This window comes from Camelus bactrianus, chromosome 15, assembly GCF_048773025.1.
Source record: "Camelus bactrianus isolate YW-2024 breed Bactrian camel chromosome 15, ASM4877302v1, whole genome shotgun sequence".
Classification (NCBI taxonomy): Eukaryota; Metazoa; Chordata; class Mammalia; order Artiodactyla; family Camelidae; genus Camelus; species Camelus bactrianus.
This window is the reverse complement of record NC_133553.1, coordinates 40,563,539-40,582,733: the sequence shown is the minus strand read 5'-3', so window position 1 is coordinate 40,582,733 and position 19,195 is coordinate 40,563,539. Positions and strand designations below refer to the sequence as shown.

Below are 19,195 nucleotides of genomic sequence, written 5' to 3'. Positions count from 1 at the left end.
TCTTGATACGTATGTAATTATGATATTTAAACAAACATGAAATGATGAAACTCAAATTCAGAATAGTGATTTCCTGATTTCTTCTGGGGATCAGCAGGAGAAGAAATTAGCTTCTGAAAAGAAGCCCGGGAGGATCATTACATCTGTACTGTTTTATTTCTTTAAAAAAGGAGCTGAAGTGTTATAAAATGTGGGGCTTTTTTGAGTTAGATGGTGAATCGAATTGTTAAGCTGTTCTTTGTACTTTTCTTTCTGTTTAGAATAGTCTGTATTTTTCATTCTTAATTCACAATTGTATATGTTGATAATTAAGTTTTTAAATGACTTACAAGTATTGCATTTAACCAGTAAACTGATCATAAAATCTTCTATTAACTTATATATGGATTCTTAGTGCTTGCCATTCTGCAAATTTATCCTCAAAATAAAACTATGTGATGAGAGCTTGGATTCTCAGTGACTTGTTGATTTTTTTTCTCTTTCTTGAAATTTGCTATTTTAGAATGATAATACTAGATACCATTTATTCAGTGCTCACTATGTTCATATACTTTTGTAAGCACTTTGCACGTGCTGTCTCATTGAATTTCTAAAACAACTCCTTAAAGTACGTATTATCCACATTTTCCAATGAAGAGACTGGCTTAGAGATGGTAAATAGTTTGTCAAAGGTCACAGCTAGTAAGTAGTACAATCAGAATTGGAATCTGGGTCTCTGTGACTCTGTAGTCATGCTTTTAAGCCACTACACTGCATAGCCTTTCCTTTATATATATAATTGTCATAAAAATTCTATAATAAATTAGAGTTTATTGAAAGAGAAGGAGAAGATTATTTGCTGTATACTAGAATTGAAGAGACCGAAGATATAACATCTAATCACATTTTTATTTCTCTCTCCCATCCACTTTATTCATACCTAACTCCTTCCTGTTGTTATTTTTGAAAACCTACTATCCAGCACTGTAAAATTTTCAATGGACTGCAATTTCCAGTGTTATATTATTATAGAAATTTTCAGTTGAGAAGGCAGTTGAAGGAATTGAAATTACTCAAGGGATTTAGGGTGACTTGGAGCTTTATATCCTGTATTGCATTTCACAAAGAACAGAAGTCAGGTCTTCTGATTTCTGATCTTGTATTATTGTTATTCAGTCTTTCCGTAAAAAAACACAATCTAAGAAGCAACATTTAAAGTAAACATTATTTGTTCTGTCTTTCACTCAAACTTCCTTTTTCTGCTCTCCTCCACTAGATGTCCTCTTCCTCTTTCTAGAATCACCCTTCATAGAAATGAGCTCTTCCTAGGGTCTAGAACACCGTTTTCGTTATGGTTTTTTTGTTCAACCTGGAATCGGGCACAGGACACAAGAGAGTAGAGATCCTACCTCCTGATAAAATCAAGACACCTGCTCTCTTTTTCCTCAGGAATCATCAAAAACAGATTCTAACCATTAGATTTGTTTGGTTTATTAATAACTGATGGTAAAAATTTTTTTGGCAATTTGGATTAAATTGTTTAATTGTTCTGTGAAAAGTGTAACAATAAATTTTAGATGATATAAACTTTTACCTATGACTCACAGAATGTGAAAGTAAGTCTTCCACTAAGAAATAACCATGAGAAAATAGATGTCTGGCACCAGTATTCTAAATGTTTATACTTTACCTGGTTGTAGATATTTATATTCTTTATTGTTCAGGCTAACCTTTGTTTTCCAGAACCAAAAATCCCTCTATTCTTACAACCATGTATTTTGATAATTCTCTACTGGAATCCTTTCCTGAGAAGTGTCGTAATATATAAGAATCTTATTACTCATCAAAAAGAATTGATATACTTTCTTACTTGAGAATATTAGATTTATTCTATTAAAATTAATAGCCACGTAATTTTGTTTAGAGGCTTTAAAAGAAATACATAATTGTGCAGGCATAGATGTGCCCATAATTTAATCTTTCTGTATTTATGGTGGTAGGTTATTTACACTTTACCTTGGAGAAAGATTATTTATGTTTTACCTTCTTTATTTTCTAAGGAACTGGCATTTGATCCATATGAATCATATGCTCGAGATATTTTACGACCTGGTTTTCATGATCGTTTCCTTAGTCAGTTATCAAAGCCTGGAGCGGCCCTCTACTTGCAGGTATAGTAATTTTTATGTCAAGATATATGATGTCTGAAAAGTAAACTTAAAAATTAAATCACTTTGTTTTCTAGTCAATAGGTGAAGGTTTCAAAGAAGCTGTTCAGTATGTTTTACCCAGGCTGCTTCTAGCTCCTGTTTACCACTGTCTACATTACTTTGAACTTTTGAAGGTAAGAAAACTCTTTAACTGTTACTTATAAAATGTTGAAGTGTGACACAGTTTTTTTTTCCAATTAGTTTGTGAATTATTGAGTGCTCATGAACATTAGTCTGTATCCATTTTCTTTTTCTAGTTAAGCAAATGTAAATGAATCTACAAAAGAGTCACATATTTTCTCCAGTTTTAATAGTGAATTTTAAAGCAATCGTCAAGATTTTTTTTGTGCTCTTTGTTTATATCTTGTGTTCTTTTTGTTCACACGGACGATTGTTTGGAAACAACCTTAGATTTATGCATCGAGGTCTCCATTTTGAGATCTCAACAGATTCAGGGACTTAGATAAGGGACCAAGTGTGGGGATAAGGCCAAGTAATGGGAAAGATTAATCACCTAATTTTCATAGCCTAAGTTTGCAACTATTTCTATAAAACTGCTCATTATTACTTTACAAACAGTAAATAATATATAATCCTAGTAAAAATTTCCCGTTTGATTATAGTTCAAAATACTCAACTTAAAAAGCAGTGAACCAAAAGAAAGGATTTTGCTTTTTTCCCTCCTCTGCACTGAAATTAAGGAAAAAGGGAACCTTAGTCTGTATAAATTATAATACAATACTGTAGCTCAAAGTGATTTATGTTTAAATGTCTTATGTATCTAATGATGTCTACTTTGAGTTATGGATAATATAGCCTAAAAAACAATTTTTTTTTCAAAAAATTTAACAGATGAGTTATAAAGATATTTTATTTACCATTAATGAACTAGCCTCATGAAGATGAAATAAGACATGCATTAATACTATTATTATTTCTTTAGCTTTTAAAAGAATGTTTTCATTAAAGAAAAATTCTATTTAATATGTTGGTTTTGTTATGGAGCTTGTATTACTAGAAATCAGATTTATAGTTTGCAGGAGTACTTGATGAAATGGGCTCTCTATAATGAATCAATGAATGAGTAGAAGACCTAGTTTAGTAAACTGGAGGAACTCTCATCCTTGAATTTTCCTTCCATTTTCCAAGGTCTCTCTTCATTGTAGTAATTTGGAGTTCAGTTAGATTTCTCAAGCAGGAATGTTTGAATTAAGAGAGGACTGAGGAAGTTAAAGGATTTAGTCACCAGGCAGAATTAACAGCACTCTTAGCTCTCTGTTCTAGGCCACAAACAAAATACCATTTATGGTCTTTAGTAATATAGGATGATTATTTTAAGAGGGTAATCAAGAGGAATGATGGGATTTTTACTTGAGACTGTAATGAAATTCTGAAAGATTAAAGGCCATATGAAACCTTGAAGCAATCATTAGTTAATAAGTAGGAACAAGAACCTTTGATGAAGGTTCAGAAGGCTGTAGAACCTAACCATCTTAATAATATGAGAAATTAATTATTTACTCCCCCAATTATAGGCAATTAAATTTTTAAAGTTATAAGTTACGGTAATAGAATCTTTATTTTATAATTGCATCAGTTAGCAATTTAAAAGATCTCTACTGGTAAGCATGCTTATTCCTAGTTCATATTACTGCCTAAATTTCATTGCAAAATTAGTATATTAGGCAGGAAACTTTGCCTAATTAATTCCACAAATATTGATCACTCCTTTTTATTCTGCATTCCCCCAGGACTAATACACTATTTGTACTTATCCTTACTTTGTATTTGTTGGTATGTTGCTTAGTTAAATAGTTTCATTGAGCAATGTTTTCAAAGTATATTCTGTGGGATGCTAGTCCCATGAGATACTCTAAATTAAAAGTTTGGGGGAAATGTTCAGTGGTCAAATATGTTTGAGGGGGCACTGTATTCTTAATTATACTACTAGAAATTCTCAGTGTACGTTAGAACATTAAAAACTTTAAATTGTGTAATAAAGCAGTTAGTTCCCAAATTAATTAGACCATGAAATCCTTTAAAAATATAATATATTTATAGAGGTTACTTTGAGGAACTATGGTAGAATTCTTCCATCAGATGGACTGAAAGACCTTCTAACTCTTAAGGGTCTAAGATTTTTTTCCAGCATGTTTCTTACTGTAAATATTTTTCCTCTGGGTATTGCCATTACTCCAAGTGCCAGTGTAGAGTTGGTGGTTCTAGACTCACTAATGATTAAATAAAATTGGGGCAGTGGGAAGCAGCAAAATGCTAAGACAGCAATGACAGTTGGAAACTAGCCATAATTTATCTGTGGCATGGAGTAGCTTTTGAAAGCTCGTGAGACTAGATGGTAGCCTGATGTTTCCTCTCCGATTCTAGCCCTGTAGCCTACTAACTGAGTAGCCTGCAACAAGTCATTTAACCTTTTGAGCTCTGGTTCCCTTATCTGTGAAATGCTTATCTTACTGGGTTATTATATCAACCAAGAGAATGTATGTAAAAATACTTCAGTATACATACAGTAAAGAATATAAATACTGAGAATTGCCATTAATAGAAACTTTTCTTCTTGCCTTGCAGATATCTTAAACTAACCTTTTACTCCCTCATCCTTCACCACTTCCCCTCCTTCTCCTGCCTGCCCAAATTTGTGCTTTTCCCTGTATTCCATTTCTTTGTTGATCAGCTCAGTTTCCTTCACCAGAAGCCTCAGTTCCATCTTTGATTCTTCTCTCTTCCTTATTGGCAGATCATCATGATTTGACTGTAGAAATAATTTTGGAATCCAGTATATTCTCTCCATTCTGCCTTAGTCCAGACCCTCAGCATGTCTTGCCTAGATTACTGTAGCAGTTTCATATATGATCTTTGTATTTTATGGAACTCCCAGTTTGAAAAGTGCAGTTGGTTCCCTGTGAACTGGGACACAAAGTCTAAATTCTTTAGCCTCTCTCCAACCTTATCGCACAATATTTGATGTCACTTACCTTACACTTAAGCCATAAAACATTTTCTAGCAGCCCTGGATATGTTATTTCTGTTTAGGATTTCATACCCTTTTTTTCTGTTTCCCTGGAACTCCTCTTCTATTTATACCTTCTCCTTTCATCTGAGAAATTCCTACGTGTCAAAGAATTTGTTCAAATGTTGATTTGAACCAAGGGAAACTTGGCTTCCCTCGGTTCCTTAGGTTGATCCTTTAACTACACTCCTTTACTCTCTCCTATTTATGAACTTGACCCATTTTTACTGTCTGTCTTGTCATTGGACTGTATACTCCATGAATAATGGAACTGATCCTTATGTATCTTTGAATTCTCATGCCTAGTAATGTTTGGCACTTAGACATTCAATAAATGCTTGTTAAAAAATGAATAGGAAAAATAAAGTAAGTTTTCCTTAGAATTCCTATAAATGTCTTATATTTGTAGGAATAGTTTAACTATAACATATATAATTACGTTTACTTTGGAAACTTAGAATGCCTTACGAATTAATTTATAAATAAAATAAAAGTATAAATAAAATAAAATTTATAAATAAAATGAAAGTATAATTATTAATAGTATAAGACTTTAATGCCACTGAAACTGGAAAAAAATTTTTTTTTTTCCTGGCAAGTTAAAGTTTAGTAGTCAAGTCTTTTTGGAACCTTTGATCAGTTTTTTTCACATTGAAGTTCATTTTTATGAAGTGAAAAAAAAACAACAAAAACTCTTCTGTGTCCTTTGGAAAACCTCATTTTCTGTGTTAAGTAATGTGATTTTCTGTGTTAAGTTTAATTTACTTTGTTAAACAAATAGAATTGTTTCCTGGGATTAAGTAAATATGTTAGCTGATATTTTGAAGGTTAGCAAATCAGTACATTGTTCAGCTCAACAAAAATTTTAACCTTTTCTTTGTTTTATAGATGTGTTATTTGTCTGAGTATACCTTAAGGAGATAAAATATTAGAAAAAAATTATCCAGGATGATTTTGAACTAGTCAGGTCCCTAGAGAATTGCCTATTCTCTTTCCAGTATGCTGGGTCCATGTAACCTAGGGAAAACTAAGTTTCTCTCAATTTAAAAAAATCAGGTACAAATCTATATTGTTATTTGTGCATTAGCATGTTAGTGTCCTAAAGCTGCCAGAGCAAAGCACAGACTGAGTGGCTTAAAAGCAACAGAAATTTATTCTTTCACAGTTTTGGAGATAAGAAGTCCTAAATTAGGGTGTCGCAGGGCCATACTCCCTCTAAAGTCTCTAGCGGAGAATCCTTCCTGCCTTTTCTTAGCTTCTGGTGTATCCCAGCAATCCTTGGCATCCCTTGGCTTATGGATGCCTTCATTTCAGTCTTTTCCTCCATCTTCATGTCACTTTCTTCGCATCTTCACATTCTTCTCTGTTACCTTTGCATCCAAATCTCTCTTTCCAAAAAATAATTTTTTTCATTTTCTGTTATAAAATACCAAGTCAATGGATGTAGGGCTCACTCTAGTCTAATATGACCTCATCTCAACTTGATTATACCTGCAAAGACCCAATTTTCAAATAAGATCATATATATAAACAAGTATGGAGAACACAGTTCAGTCCATTACAGTTAGCTTTTGGTGTACCATAAAAATTATATTCATTTTGTCTTTCTGATTCTCCTGTGTATATTGGCTTTCGTAAACCCATAAAAATGTGTTTTTTATGATTGGACAATTCATCACTTCATCCTGGTCTTAGATTTTTAAAATTTAATTTTAGTTCAACAAAAATCTCATGAAAAGCAAACAATGTTTTTCAAACAGATAGATTATAGACATGTAAAAACTTAGAGGAATGCAAAATTATTAACAGTCATCTGAATAAGACTAAATGTACATAATTGAGGTTGAGGTTAACATACATGTTTTCTCTTAAATGAAAAAAGAATAGAAAATTTAACACTTAAAACCTCTATACCTTTTTTAGGTTTTATTGATAATAAAAAGTATATGATTAGCAAAATAATTGAAAGAAAATATGTCCAGGTTTAATTTTAATGCATTCAAAACAACCCTGTCTCTTGAGGTAAGATTAAATTAAGAACCAATGGAATAGTAAATATCATAGTTAATGTTAATTCATTGTAACAGTGCAGTGTTTATCTTGATTACCAGCTTTACTTTAGAAAATAAGGATGCTTACATGGTTAGATGCTTCCTGTATGTTAAAATTTAACATTAGATTCTTTATTATCCCTAAATTTTTGTGTACTAACTGACTTGAAGAATAGTCCTTAACTTTTCCCTATAACATAATACATATTATAAACATTGTAATCCTAAATGCTTAAGTACAGGAATTGTAGGGTAGGATTGCAGATAAGAATGTACAACTGAATGGTGCAGTGAGTGGCAAAAACTTAGGATCAAGAACTGAGAAATGTTAAAAGTAGGAGATAATTTTCCTCCTAGAGTAGTTTTTTTTTTTCAATGCTATATAAAACAAACTGAAAAAGACAAATACAAATTGCTACATCATTCACTTTAAACACCTAGTAGTGGCCTTCACATAATGTGCCAGGAACTCTTTGTAAAGAGATATGCTCTGCAGACCCCACTACAAATATCTTGTGTACATTTCTTAATGGCTTTCATTTGCTGCTTTTCCAGTTTGGGAGTTGGATGCTATCAAACATCTATTCTAGTTAAATTTTTAACTACTATTTTTTCATATTCTGCATTTGGTTTAATTGCTATTGCTATATGCTTAAGACCATTTTTTTTTGTGCTGCTTATGAGCTGATGTCTTAATACCAGCAATAAGAGGAGATTTAGAAAACAGCTCTTCTCTCAGTATCATAAAAATAAGCCCAGCAGAGGTCTGTCTAGCTTCCATTTCTTTGAACTAGCTTTCTAAATTTAGAAATTCTTCTCCAGAAACATGGACTTAGAGCAGTGAGCTAAATGATATTGTATGTGACCACAGATGTTTAATGTCTAAAGTTAAACATAGTATAGTGGAATTCAGGAGTCATTATAAACAAACAGCTGACTATTGTACTACAATTTTTCAATTTTAAATCAGCTAAACTACTCTTAAGGGCATTTATAGTTTTGGTAATTTTCTCTCTGATAAGAACAGAGAGATGGTTTTTTAAAAGGTATTTTATTTCATAAATGAGATTATCCTAACATTTTTTAGGGTTCATTTCCTATTTAAAGTTTCAAACTCCTTTCACCATTGAGATTTTAACTTGCTTTTACATTATTGCATTTTCTTTAATTTTTCTCTCATTTCTTCTCTTTCTGGAACTAGTTATGTTTATATAGAATTGCTTTATTTTGTTCCATAGAACTCTGAGACTGTTCATTTTTCTTCAATCTTTTTTCTCTTTATTCTTTAAATTGGTAATTTCTATTGATCTGTCAATAGAATTGTTAGTTATTATACTTACTCTAGAATTCTCATTTGGATTTTGTTTCACAGTTTCCAGAGACTTCCTGTCTGTCCACTCAATATGACTATGTCTTTCTTTTATTCTCAGAATATGATTACAAAAGCTACTTTGAAGTCTTTCCTAAATCCAACATTTGAGACACTTGAAGTCAGTTTCTATTAACTGGCTTTTTTCTTTAAATATGGGTCACATTTTCCTATGTTGTTGTTATTGGTGGTGGTGGTGGGGGGAGTTTTGCTAGTTAACAGCTTTGGATTCTGTTGTGTGAAGGATTATTGGGATCCTTTTAGTGGGCTTTTGATTTTGTTTTGTTTTGTTTTAGATTGTTGAATTTTTACTCTAGTAGGCAGTTAACTTTCCTGGACTCAACTGTAAATTTGTCTCTTGTCTGTTGTGCAGCAGCTGATACCTCTGTTCACTTTTTAGGATTTCCATATGCTTCACTTGACTCTCTTACGTCTTCCCTTTGCATATATGACTTGGCAGTAAGACCAAGTGTTTGGGCAGAGATAGTGTTCAGATTTGGGGGCACATTCTTTGTGGTTTCCTTACACCTAGAGATTGTCCCTTAATTTCCAGCCACTCTGCCAGTCTCAGGCTCTGTCCCTTGGCACCTTAAAGCAGTAAGGCTTTAACTCTCTGCTGTGTGAGCTATGTACAGTTGGGAAGTAAACTCAGTTTAAGAAAAGCAGAACTCATCTGCTACAATTCTTGTCTTTCAGGAGTAGATTCCTCTTTGATCTCTCCCTACTTTTTTGCTAGGCTCCCTGGGGTCTTCCCACACATGCAGAGTTTAGCAGTCAACCAGGTGTTTGGGTAGAATTTACCCTCAGATTTTGTCTCAACCCTTCTGCAGTTCATTCACTTCCAGATTCCTCCCTTCAATTTCTTCTTAAACTGCTCTCTTTTATCTCGAGCCTGTAAAGCTACTTTTTCCCTCCCATTCTTCCCCACTGTCACCGTAATCTCATAGTGTACACTTTCTAAAGTTGCATCTTTTCAAGAGTAATAGTGCTTCTGGCTTATGCTTTCTTTTAGATGTTTTCCAATGCCTGTAACTATATTTAATATTTTGTCCAGATTTAATAATTGTTATCTGCACAGAGTTTCCAAAACTTCTGCCTTCCATCACCTGTTACTGGAAGTTCTTGAATTTTTATAGGTCTTCTTCAGTATTTGTTATGGCTTTGGTGACTGTAACAATAAGAGGGATAGCAGTGAAGGGCAGGCTGCAACTCAGATTCCACAGGTAGGCAAGAGAGTTGCTAATGTTAGAAAATATATTTTAATAAATTTAAAGATAGGAATAACTGGATCTTACTTAAAATATGATTTGAATATGGGGCATGTGTAAAAATTGGTTGCATAGATTATTTTTCATTGCTCTTGCATGTTCTTCAATCATCTTTTATCTCACCCAGATGACATGCTTGGGCTTAAAATACTCCCCAACAAAAACAGTACACAAATTTAGTCTAATTGGCAGGGATTCTAAAAATTCTTTACAATTAACTAAGATTATTTTCTGTCTGAAAACACAATAGTGATACATAGAAACACCTTTTTTTTACTATTGTGTTATGACTTCTTCATCAAATAAATATCGTGGTTTCCAACTTTTTTGCCTTTTTTAGCTAGAATTAATTTCTAGCTAGAATTTAGCTAGAAATTCACCAAACTGGTTTACTACATGACAGCAAAGGGGTTACTGCTTTTTCTAGATAAACTTCATGAGTACCCAGTGGGATAGGCGTGGAGGAGGAGAAGGGTGTGATGGGGTTCAGGACGCACTACCCCCACCAAAGTGGCACATTAGCATACTGAATATTTTAAGTTGAAGGAGTCTGAGACACTGTCACAACAGAGGTTGCTTTTAGCAGCATGAAGAAAATCAGGAATTTATGTTGGTCTCGATAGAATTAAAGAGATTAAATGAAGAGAGGGGTATTGAAAGAGAAATGGGGAAATGTGAGCTATTTATTGTCCAGCTATCTGTTGAACAACTCTGCTTGTTCATTGTGTAAGCAACTCAAATTCACTTTCTTGAAAACTCCTTATCTTTCCCAACAAATCTACTCTTTCTGTGTTCATTGACTCAGCGAAGTGGTCCTGCTATCCATCTGGTTACTCGGAATAGAAACCTGGAAGTCCTCAGCTCTTCTCTTTCTCTACATCACACCTACTTAGTCACCAAGTAACTCCTTTTCATTCTTGAAAAGGATCTTCTTTTGGATTCATCCTCTTTTCGTTTGCTCTCACTTCTCTATGAGGACCATGATAATCACATCTGGACTATCACAAATCTCCCTCTAGTCTTTCCTTCCCATCTTCTCTTCCCCACACAATTTGCCCTTGACTGGGTAACCAAACCCAAGCCATCTTTCTAAAATGCAAAATTAATCACATTAGTCTCTATTGCTTAAAATCCGTAATGGCTCCCTATTGACCCAAGTTTATGTCCAAGTTCCTAATAAGGCTTATTGTCATGACTTGGTCCCTGTTGACTTCTCCAGAATCTTGACTCATCACCTGTCCCCACCTCCCATCTTTCCCACCCGCTAGGCGGTATGATTCAGCTAGTTTCTCTCAGTCTTGGTCCTATATAACTCTTTGAATTACACATGCTATTTCCTCTGCCTAATTCATTTTTTGTACTTGTTTCCCCATGGCTAAATCATTCTTACCCTTCAAACCTTATAGTCATTTCTTTCTGGAAGCCTTCCTTGTCATCTTCTCTCCCTTTATTAGGTCAGGGGCTCTTGCTGTGTATTTCCAGAGTGCCCTATATTTTCCCCATCATAGCACTTTGTAATTCATTTGTCTTCTCTTTTATACTCTAACGGCAGGGACCAGATTTGGCTTGCTCACCATGTTTTCATTCTTATAATTAATGGGTGGTTAATTAAATATTTGTTAAATTAATTCTTATTGGAACTTGACTGGCTTCCCCTGTAGATCTGCCCTTTTGAGTTCTTTTTTTCACTCAGCTACTATTAATAGTTTAGTTTTTAAAAGTGTACAAGACCATTTAAGTATCTCAATAAAACTTATGACATTCTTCAGAAACCTTGAGAATTTTGCTTTTATTTTCTAATTATAGATCACATAATTTATATTTTAAGATTTCATTTTTATATTTTCCACCATTGGCTAATTTAATAAAGATACTGTTTTATTTAAATTACAATTATGGAAGAATTATACTGTTTATTCCATGTAGTATATACTACCTTGATAATGATCATCTGCTTACTTGTCTTGGGGGAAAATGAGGATTTACACTAGTTAAGTAAAAGAAGATCAAATTTTGTTAATATCATTAACATCATATACTAGTTGATGAACTTTTCTGTAATGTAGGATAATTATCTGCATATATGAAATCACTAACTCAAAAATACTTTTGTTGGGAAAAAAAGGAACTAGTTTTGAAATTTACTTGGTGATTTTCTTCTTTACTTGTGTTCTTACATTTTGTGATGGGCTCTTATATATGTGCTCAGTATTTAAGATAGAGGTGAATGTCTTTGTCTTTTTGTTCCAAATCTCAGTTATAATTAGACAGTTATAAGGTTGTATATTTTGTCATCCTTGTGCATTGCAGTTTACCTATTTGGATGGAATAGGTTTTATTTGGTGAATATTTTCTAAACAAGTATTTCAAGTCATTTTAGTTCTTTGGGTAGTATATTGAAAAGGTCACTGGATTGAGAGTTGGGAATCCTGGTTTCTGATTCTGCCTGCCTCTGTCAGCAAGCATGTGGCAATTTATATTATTTCAGAATGTATCATTTTATTTATTTCATGTTGGAGAAAACTAATTTCTAGAAATAAAAACATATGGATTCTAATTTGTTTTTTTAAGAAAGGAGTCTTTATATGTTTGTGAATTAGTTGAACTCATACAAAATGCATCAGGTACAACACTTTATTTTTTTATGTGTAAACCAATCGAGTTTTATTCGTCTCCTGAATACCATTGTGAGTTTTCTTTTTCCAGTTCATAGCTTCTTAAATTTAATCCTATTTATCTCTCAGGGTTTCCTTTGGACATACAATATATCATATTGACTACTGCCCCTTCTACTTATTTCTTAAGGACTCTCTCCTCAAAATAACTGCTGGTAAAAGTGGCTCCTTTCTTCTGAAAATAATTTTAATCATCTCTATAGATGATACGAGTTTTCATTGTGCTTTAGAATATGATTCTCTGGATCAGTTTAAATATGATCTCATACGGCAATGTAATTTCAGGACTTGATAATTTTTTTAACTATTTAAGTGAACGGGATTTGTAAAATTAAATTGTTGCTATTACATAATGTTATTAAATAGACAGTGATGAGAAAAGTATGGTATTGAATATCACTTTGGTAACAAGAGGATGCTGCTTTGTGGAGTCTCATTTACATACTGATTGCCACTGCTTTGTTTCTGTATCAACAATAAGTCACCCCTTTGATGGTAGTTAGCTTGAATTATTCTGCACCAGTGCCCAGTTTAAGTCAGCTATGTTAAGTAAAAGAAGCAAAGAATGCTTATAAGAAAGGTCATTTATTACACTGAAATTTGTTTTAGATGCTTGATTAATACTATGAAGGTAAATATTGCATTTAAAAATTATTTCATCAGTAAAGTTTTATGGTTTTTGAAGTAGGCTTTGGGTTTGTGATTTTAAAATATACTAAAAATATTTTTGAGATAACAGTATATTCCACATGTAAAATGCTACAGTTAAGTGGTAGATAAGTAACCCAGAAACTTGAAACACTTTTAGAACAGAAAATCAAATGTATTTCCTAGTGGATTTGTTACTTTCGTAGTTGTTTTTATGAATGTTAGAATTCTGTGTTTTGTATAACTTTAGATGTGTTTGTCAGAATTAATAATATAAAAAATATCAAAGGATAGATTGTAAAGAACTCAGTAATATTCTGCTGTTAGTATCAGCCTGTAAGACTAAAAAATTACCTTGCGTCATATTGACTTGAATATTGAGTGATTAAATTCTGAAACAACTCAGTGAAATAATTCACTCTTTAGTGATGCTTTCATTACACTGTGTAGAATTTTGCCCTTTTTTATTAAACATTGCTTTCAATGTTAGATTACCTGCTTCCTTTGAAGCCTAAACTTCAAAAGGTTTATGGTAACATTTGTCTCCAAAAATTCTTCCATATGAGAAATAAATAGTTTAGAATGATAGAAGTAGAAGTACTTTGAGAGTTTACCCAGAGTCCAGCGTTCAACCTACTAGTAATATCTGTTAAAACCTAGTTATCTTCTTTATGAACACTTGGCCATTGATTTTCTTTTCATTGAAAAGTAAACCTTTGTAAATTTGAAATTTGTGGTTTTATTTCTCAAGTCTTTTCCTCTATGATAGAGAGTTTGTTCTTAAATGTTGCATGAAAGTTCTATTAATAAATAATATTTCTTAATTTTTCCTTTTTGGTAGCCACAAACAGATTTATAAGGTTACTGAATTATTGACACTCATACCTCAGTTAATTGCTTGCTTGAATTATAGCCACCTTGTTGCATTGATGATTAGTAGTTATTGATGACTTAATCCTTTTTAAGCACAGACTTTCTGTCAGGCATATGTAGTATATTTAGCCACTAACTGAAAATATGCTTGCATTTCACTAACTCAAAATCTTAACATGTGCATACTGACAAAGTTCTTCATAATACTAATGTTAATTCTGTAGTAAAACTACGAAGAAAACAACTTACCCTTAAATTGTACATTATCATTTACAAGTGCTTTGATTTTTAATAACCCCATAAAATAGGCAAGGTAGGCTTTTTATAAGCTCATATGACAGATAGGAAAAGTGAGGCTTAGAAGTCAAGTAATTTGCCTCAAAGTCACACAGAAAGTAGAGTCAAATTTTGATCCTAGGTTTTGTGTCTTTCAGGTTCCTCTCCACTGTATTGCATCCTTCTCGGTATATTTATCTTCCTTAGCATCCTATTGCTTTACAACATCAATGTTGGATTCAGAAATCTAATACCAAGTTACATACCTCAAAAAAAATCTCATCTATGTGTGTCTACTGCTGTGCCAAGTCCTATGATTGTTAAAAAGATAATTTATGTATTTTTTTTCAGTAAAATGCATCTGAGAAACTGCATATTATTGCCTGTCACAGACTGTAACATCTTATAACAGTGGTTCTACTCCTTTTTTTTTTCCAGTGGAAAATTTGGTTATATTTGATATGGATAGTAATACATAAGAAAGAAAATGACTTAAAAAGAATACTGTATTTCATGACATGTTTAAAATTTTTATTGTGGTAGAAAGAGTTCAATCAATGTTATCTTTATCCTTAAATAGAATAGGTGTATTTTTTTCTTTTTTGTCCAAAACTGTTCTACTGGTTCACATTTGTTATTTTTTCACTTTGCAGCAGTTAGAAGAAAAGAGTGAAGATCAAGAAGACAAGGAATGTTTGAAACAAGCTATAACAGCTTTACTGAATGTTCAGAGTGGTATGGAAAAAATATGTTCTAAAAGTCTTGCAAAGCGAAGACTGAGGTGAATATTTTCACTTTTTAAACAGTCCTTCTTTTCATCCTGAATATTGTGTAAATTCAGGGATCCCAGTTCCCTCCTCAAGTAAACAATGAAGAAAATAGTTTTAGTGACAAGCTTGGTCTTTCAGAGGAAGTGACATCAAAGCCAAGAGAATTTGTTATTGTTTGAAAAACCTTTCATATTTGTGCATTTTCCTTGCATACTCCCAGACCAGACCTCCTGAGAGTCAACTGGTAAGCTAAAGGAGAGATAGAGCAAAATGTATTGGGTAGATTTATGTCAACATCATTGTTCTGTCAAAGTAAAATTAGTAGTGTCCTTTATTTTAAGGATTATATAACTCAAGGCATTAATTCAGATAATATTGCTTCCAGTTTTCTAATTACAATGTATGTATGTTAGTTAGCTTTAGGTATTGTCCACTTAAGTATTTCTAGATAATTTTTTTTAAAGCTCTTAAATTACTTTTTTTCCCACTCTATTGGGCTACTTTTTAATACTTGTCATTCTAAATATTTAGTAGCTGTAGTAGAAATAATCATTCTGTAGCTTAATTTATAGGGCAGAATTTTGTTAGTAGTCAGTTGTTCTTTTTAGAGCACTAAAAAAAGTCTTACTGTGTTTGCTTTAGTTTCCAAAATTCTGTATGTTGTAACACTAATATATTTGGAGAATTAGTGAAAACCTTCTCAGTGGAACTTTTCAAAATACACTTTTGCACTGGCCTTTCTTTACATGAATTATAGTTTCCCTGTCATCTGTGTACTAATAATGTTTTTTCCTTCATCCCAGTGAATCTGCATGTCGGTTTTACAGTCAGCAAATGAAGGGGAAACAACTAGCAATCAAGAAAATGAACGAAATTCAGAAGAATATTGATGGTTGGGAGGGAAAAGACATTGGACAGTGTTGCAATGAGTTTATAATGGAAGGAACTCTTACTCGTGTAGGAGCCAAACATGAGAGACACATATTTCTCTTTGATGGCTTAATGATTTGCTGTAAATCAAATCATGGGCAGCCAAGACTTCCTGGTGCTAGCAATGCAGAATATCGTCTTAAAGAAAAGTTTTTTATGAGAAAGGTACAAATTAATGACAAAGATGACACCAGTGAGTACAAGCATGCTTTTGAAATAATTTTAAAAGATGAAAATAGTGTTATATTTTCTGCCAAGTCAGCTGAAGAGAAGAACAATTGGATGGCAGCATTGATATCTTTACAGTACCGGAGTACACTGGAAAGGATGCTTGATGTGACAATGCTACAGGAAGAGAAGGAGGAGCAGATGAGGCTCCCTAGTGCTGATGTTTATAGATTTGCAGAGCCTGACTCTGAAGAAAATATCATATTTGAAGAAAACATGCAGCCCAAAGCTGGAATTCCAATTATCAAAGCAGGAACTGTTGTTAAACTTATAGAGAGGCTCACATACCATATGTACGCAGGTAAGAAATATGAAGTTGCCTATCGCTTTTATTTTCCTGCTTCAAGCTGATTTTTTTCTTTGCTGCACAGGTCATTGTGCCTAAAATAGAAAGCGAACTAACAACAAAAGACTCCGCATTATCAGAGTTCATTTTCCTTTGACTGAAAATACAGCCACTTCATATGTCTTTGAAATTTTATAGTTTTTCTACCACATTTACATATATTATTTTTAACTTTATAGCCAGAGTTATAAATGAAGTTACTTGGCTAAATGTGCCCAGGTAGTGGCAGAAACAAGACTAAAAGTAGTGATAAATCATCATTAGGGTCTAAAAATCTTTTTACTCCATTACTTCTTTTTCCTTTTCTTCTCTTTCCATTACTGAGATTATAAAAATTTTAATATATATCCATCACCAGAATTGTGCTACTAGTACAGATATACACAGCGTTGCTTTTTACGGATTTCCATTCCCCATATTTAATAAATTTAGCAAATGTGGGAGTCATTTAAGTTTTCAGTATTTTTTGCTTTTTACAACTGATGATATTTAGAAAACAGTTTCACCTTAGCAGGGCAGTTTTTAGAGATAAACATAGGGATTTGAGGGGTGTTCCTAGGGGGCTGAGACATGTTTGTCTCTAAGTAGGCTGAATCAAATACACTGTTTGAGAGGTAAGAAACACAACGATTCATTTTTTTTAAGTAATTTTTTTCTCCTGATAAAGTAAAAAAATGATAATTCAATGTTCTTCACCTTCCTGACTTAGTAGGAAGTTTGCTAATTGTAAAATACTGTGAAAAGAGCACTGAATTTAGATTTACACCCTCACTTTATCATATTTTCTTAAGGCCTTAGAACCTTAGTTTTCATCTCAAAAATGACCATCACAACAGCTCCCTTAGAATGTCATTGGAAAGAATAAATGAAATATTATATGTGAAAGCTCTTTAAGAAATATAAACTTATTTTTAAAGAATGCTTTTATTACAAAGACATAAAATCAGATGTGACTCATAAATAACATAAATGCTATTAAATAGTTGAATGTGTAAGTTAACCTCTATCTACAGACTTTTTGCTTAAATATATTTCTATCTCTAGGAGATGAGTGTTTCTGGGGAATTTTTTGTTTTCCAGTTTTTGAAGTTCTTTAAATGGGTTCTCAGTTCTCTCTGGAAACTGCTCTGGCACCAGTTAAATTAAACTTTTAAAGATATCCATTAACTAATCCACTGTAATAAAGATGAATGGTATTCAATAATGTTCATTTGTTCAGTTTATTAAATGTCCAGTCAGAACTACTTATATGGCCTGGAAACTATCAGGACCACCTTGCAAAAAAGTAAAATTAAGTTGGAATATTTTTATCAGTGATATCAGAACACTTTATAAATGTAATCTGTTTCATTATCTCCACATGTCTCTGGGGTAGATAAGCCAGTGTTCTGTTTTGTTTTTAATTTTTATTTGACCTCTAGTTGGTAGTTCTTTTGCTAGCCTTTTCCATAGTAAAATAATAGTGTTTTCCATAGGCTGATTTTAAAAGCAGTTTGTGTTAAGTGTACACCATTTGGTAGTAGCAGGCAGTAACTGAAACGTTGAATATAGTGAAAGAAGACTCTGGGTGATTTTTCACCTAGAAACTTCTGCAGTTAGTGTATTTATTTTTCTGACCCCCCCCCCCCAATCAAAGTACAGGAAATTTAAATAAGCTGCCTAGGATTTTACATGAAAAAGAAATAGATTATTCTGTCATCATTTTTTACAGTTACAAAACTGATTTTGAGAGGTACAATTTTCAGTAATTAGTATGACCTACCTATTTAGTTGATCACCAACTTCTTTATCTAGAATACAACTGGAGAAGTGTTTTATTAAATTACCTGAAATTTGTGGCTGCAAAGTTGTTATTTCGTTGCTAACTTCTTAAGGGATTTTTAAGGTTATGAAAGTTCGAGTTCTTCTTGCCACATTATTCTGATTTTTGTGTCTTAGAAGATGCATAGAATTTTTTAGCATAAGCATTCTAAACTGTTAATCATTTTATTTTAAATATCTTTGTTTTGAGTTCTTAACTGTTTAAAATAAAATTAATTCTCAGGTTTTTATCTATGTTTGTGAGACAAGTACTACTAATTTTTTTTCCTGTGGAGCAATACAAGTGGCAAGTGCTAAAGAAGTCTTGCTAGTGTTTACTATGACAAGTCAGTGGGATTTGATTTGGAAAGCATTTTCAAATTTCAAAATTTTTAACATAATTGTTTCTTTAAAACTCTATTGTTAATGATAGAATTTTTCTTTAAACTGCTTGCTTTATTTCAGAGAACTTACGATTATTAATAAGCAGTTGAAGAACTACAATTATTTCTTTTCTGGGGAACTATGCTTCATTTTGTTTCTTTTTTTGAATGCAGACACTTTAAAATAAACAAAACCTGAACAAGCATAGCTGATAGTTTTTCTTTAGACTTGGCAATCTTCTCTCCTTGATGTACACAACACTAGTCAAGTCTGTAGACACAGTACCTTTGCTATGGTGTTTTATTAGTACTTTTGATAATTGTTCTCTTTGATATTAATTTTTAGCTTTTGAATAGAATA

At 32.6% G+C, this 19,195-nt stretch overlaps 1 protein-coding gene across 2 annotated transcripts in view; it reads left to right on the top strand.

Annotated features, from left to right (window-relative positions):
• SOS1 (SOS Ras/Rac guanine nucleotide exchange factor 1) overlaps positions 1 to 19,195 on the top strand; it is a 134,132-nt gene that overhangs the window by 79,916 nt on the left and 35,021 nt on the right. For both annotated transcript variants that reach the window (XM_074378750.1, XM_074378748.1), the window contains exons 7-10: positions 2,040 to 2,150; positions 2,225 to 2,323; positions 15,031 to 15,158; positions 15,951 to 16,606. In XM_074378750.1, the coding sequence (XP_074234851.1) occupies positions 2,040 to 2,150; positions 2,225 to 2,323; positions 15,031 to 15,158; positions 15,951 to 16,606 (994 nt within the window). The remainder of the gene's footprint in view (positions 1 to 2,039; positions 2,151 to 2,224; positions 2,324 to 15,030; positions 15,159 to 15,950; positions 16,607 to 19,195) is intronic.